Source organism: Mandrillus leucophaeus, unplaced genomic scaffold (assembly GCF_000951045.1).
Source record: "Mandrillus leucophaeus isolate KB7577 unplaced genomic scaffold, Mleu.le_1.0 Scaffold74, whole genome shotgun sequence".
NCBI lineage: Eukaryota > Metazoa > Chordata > Mammalia > Primates > Cercopithecidae > Mandrillus > Mandrillus leucophaeus.
Window position 1 is genome coordinate 1,676,324 of NW_012108030.1, and position 1,430 is coordinate 1,677,753.

At 52.2% G+C, this 1,430-nt stretch overlaps 1 protein-coding gene across 3 annotated transcripts in view; it reads left to right on the top strand.

The window, feature by feature from the left end:
- The window catches only part of KLK5 (kallikrein-related peptidase 5), a 10,347-nt gene extending 9,384 nt beyond the window's left edge, over positions 1-963 (top strand). For all 3 annotated transcript variants that reach the window (XM_011965948.1, XM_011965946.1, XM_011965947.1), the window contains one exon: positions 473-963. In XM_011965948.1, the coding sequence (XP_011821338.1) occupies positions 473-628 (156 nt within the window). In that variant the 3' untranslated portion in view covers positions 629-963. The remainder of the gene's footprint in view (positions 1-472) is intronic.
- Positions 964-1,430: the final 467 nt, after the last annotated feature.

Here is a 1,430-nt window from a genome sequence, read left to right on the forward strand (position 1 = left end):
AAAAAAAAAAAAAAAAAAAAAAAAAAAAGAGTTCGAGACCAGCCTGGCCAACATGGTGAAACCCCGTCTCTACTAAAAATACAAAAAATTAGCCAGGCGTGGTGGTGGGCGCCTATAATTCCAGCTGCTTGGGAGGCTGGGGCGGGAGAATTGCTTGAACCCAAGAGATGGGGGCTGCAGGGAGCTGAGGTCGGGCCACTGCCCTCCAGCCTGGGCAACAGAGCGAGACTCTGTCCTCAAAAAAAAAAAAAAAGTTGGATTTGGGGTGAAATAGTAATAACATTCTCCCTCTCTCTCTTTTTGCCTGCGTCTCCATCTCTGTCTTTTTCTGCACTCTTCATCTCTGTACTTTCCATCTCTGTGTGTCTGTCTCCATCTTCTCCATCTGTGGGCATCTCTGGGTCTCTCGTGTCTCCTTCTGCCCACCTTGCCACATCTCTGCCTCTCTCGTGCCTCCCTTTCTCTCCCGCAGGGTGATTCTGGGGGGCCGGTGGTCTGCAACGGCTCCCTGCAGGGACTCGTGTCCTGGGGAGATTACCCTTGTGCCAAGCCCAACAGACCGGGCGTCTACACCAACCTCTGCAAGTTTACCAAGTGGATCCAGGAAACCATCCAGGCCAACTCTTGAGTCATCCCAGGACTGAGCACACCGGCGTCCCCACCCGCTGCAGGGACAGCCCCGACACTCCTTTCAGACCCTCATTCCTTCCCGGAGATGTTGCAAATGTTCATCTCTCCAGCCCTGGACCCTGTGTCTCCTGGACTCAGGGTCCATTTCCCCCATGGCGGGCTGACCCTGTTTCTCTAGCTGAACCCTGGGAACAATTTCCACAACTGCCCAGGGTGGAGGTTGCATCCCAATCTCCCTGGGGCACTTTCATCCCGAAGCTCTGGGCCCATCCCTTCTCTGCAGCTCTGCCCCAAATTTAGTCCCAGAAATAAACTGACTGAGAAGTGGACTCTGCGTGTGTCTCCTCCCTGTGCAGGGTGGCTGTGAACAAGTCACATCTCCCTCTCCAGGCTCATGTGTTTTGCCTATGCGGTCACTTGCGTTATGAGAAACAGAGGTCCGGTCGGACTACTTTTCACCTTCTTCATAAATATTGGCCAGGTGGCTATTTTTTATTTATTTTTATTTATTTATTTTTATCTTGCGATGGAGTCTCACTTTGTCAACCACACTGGAGTGCAGTGGCACAATCTCAGCTCACTGCAACCTCCACCTCCCAGGTTCAAGCGATTCTCCTGCCTCAGCCTCCCAAGTATCTGGGATTACAGGCGTGCACCACTACGCTCAGCTAGTTTTTGTATTTTTAGTAGAAACAGGGTTTCACCATGTTGGCCAGGTTGGTCTCAAACTCCTGACCTCAAGTGATCTGCCCGCCTCAGCCTCCCAAAGTGCTGGGATTACAGGCATGAGCCGCCACCCC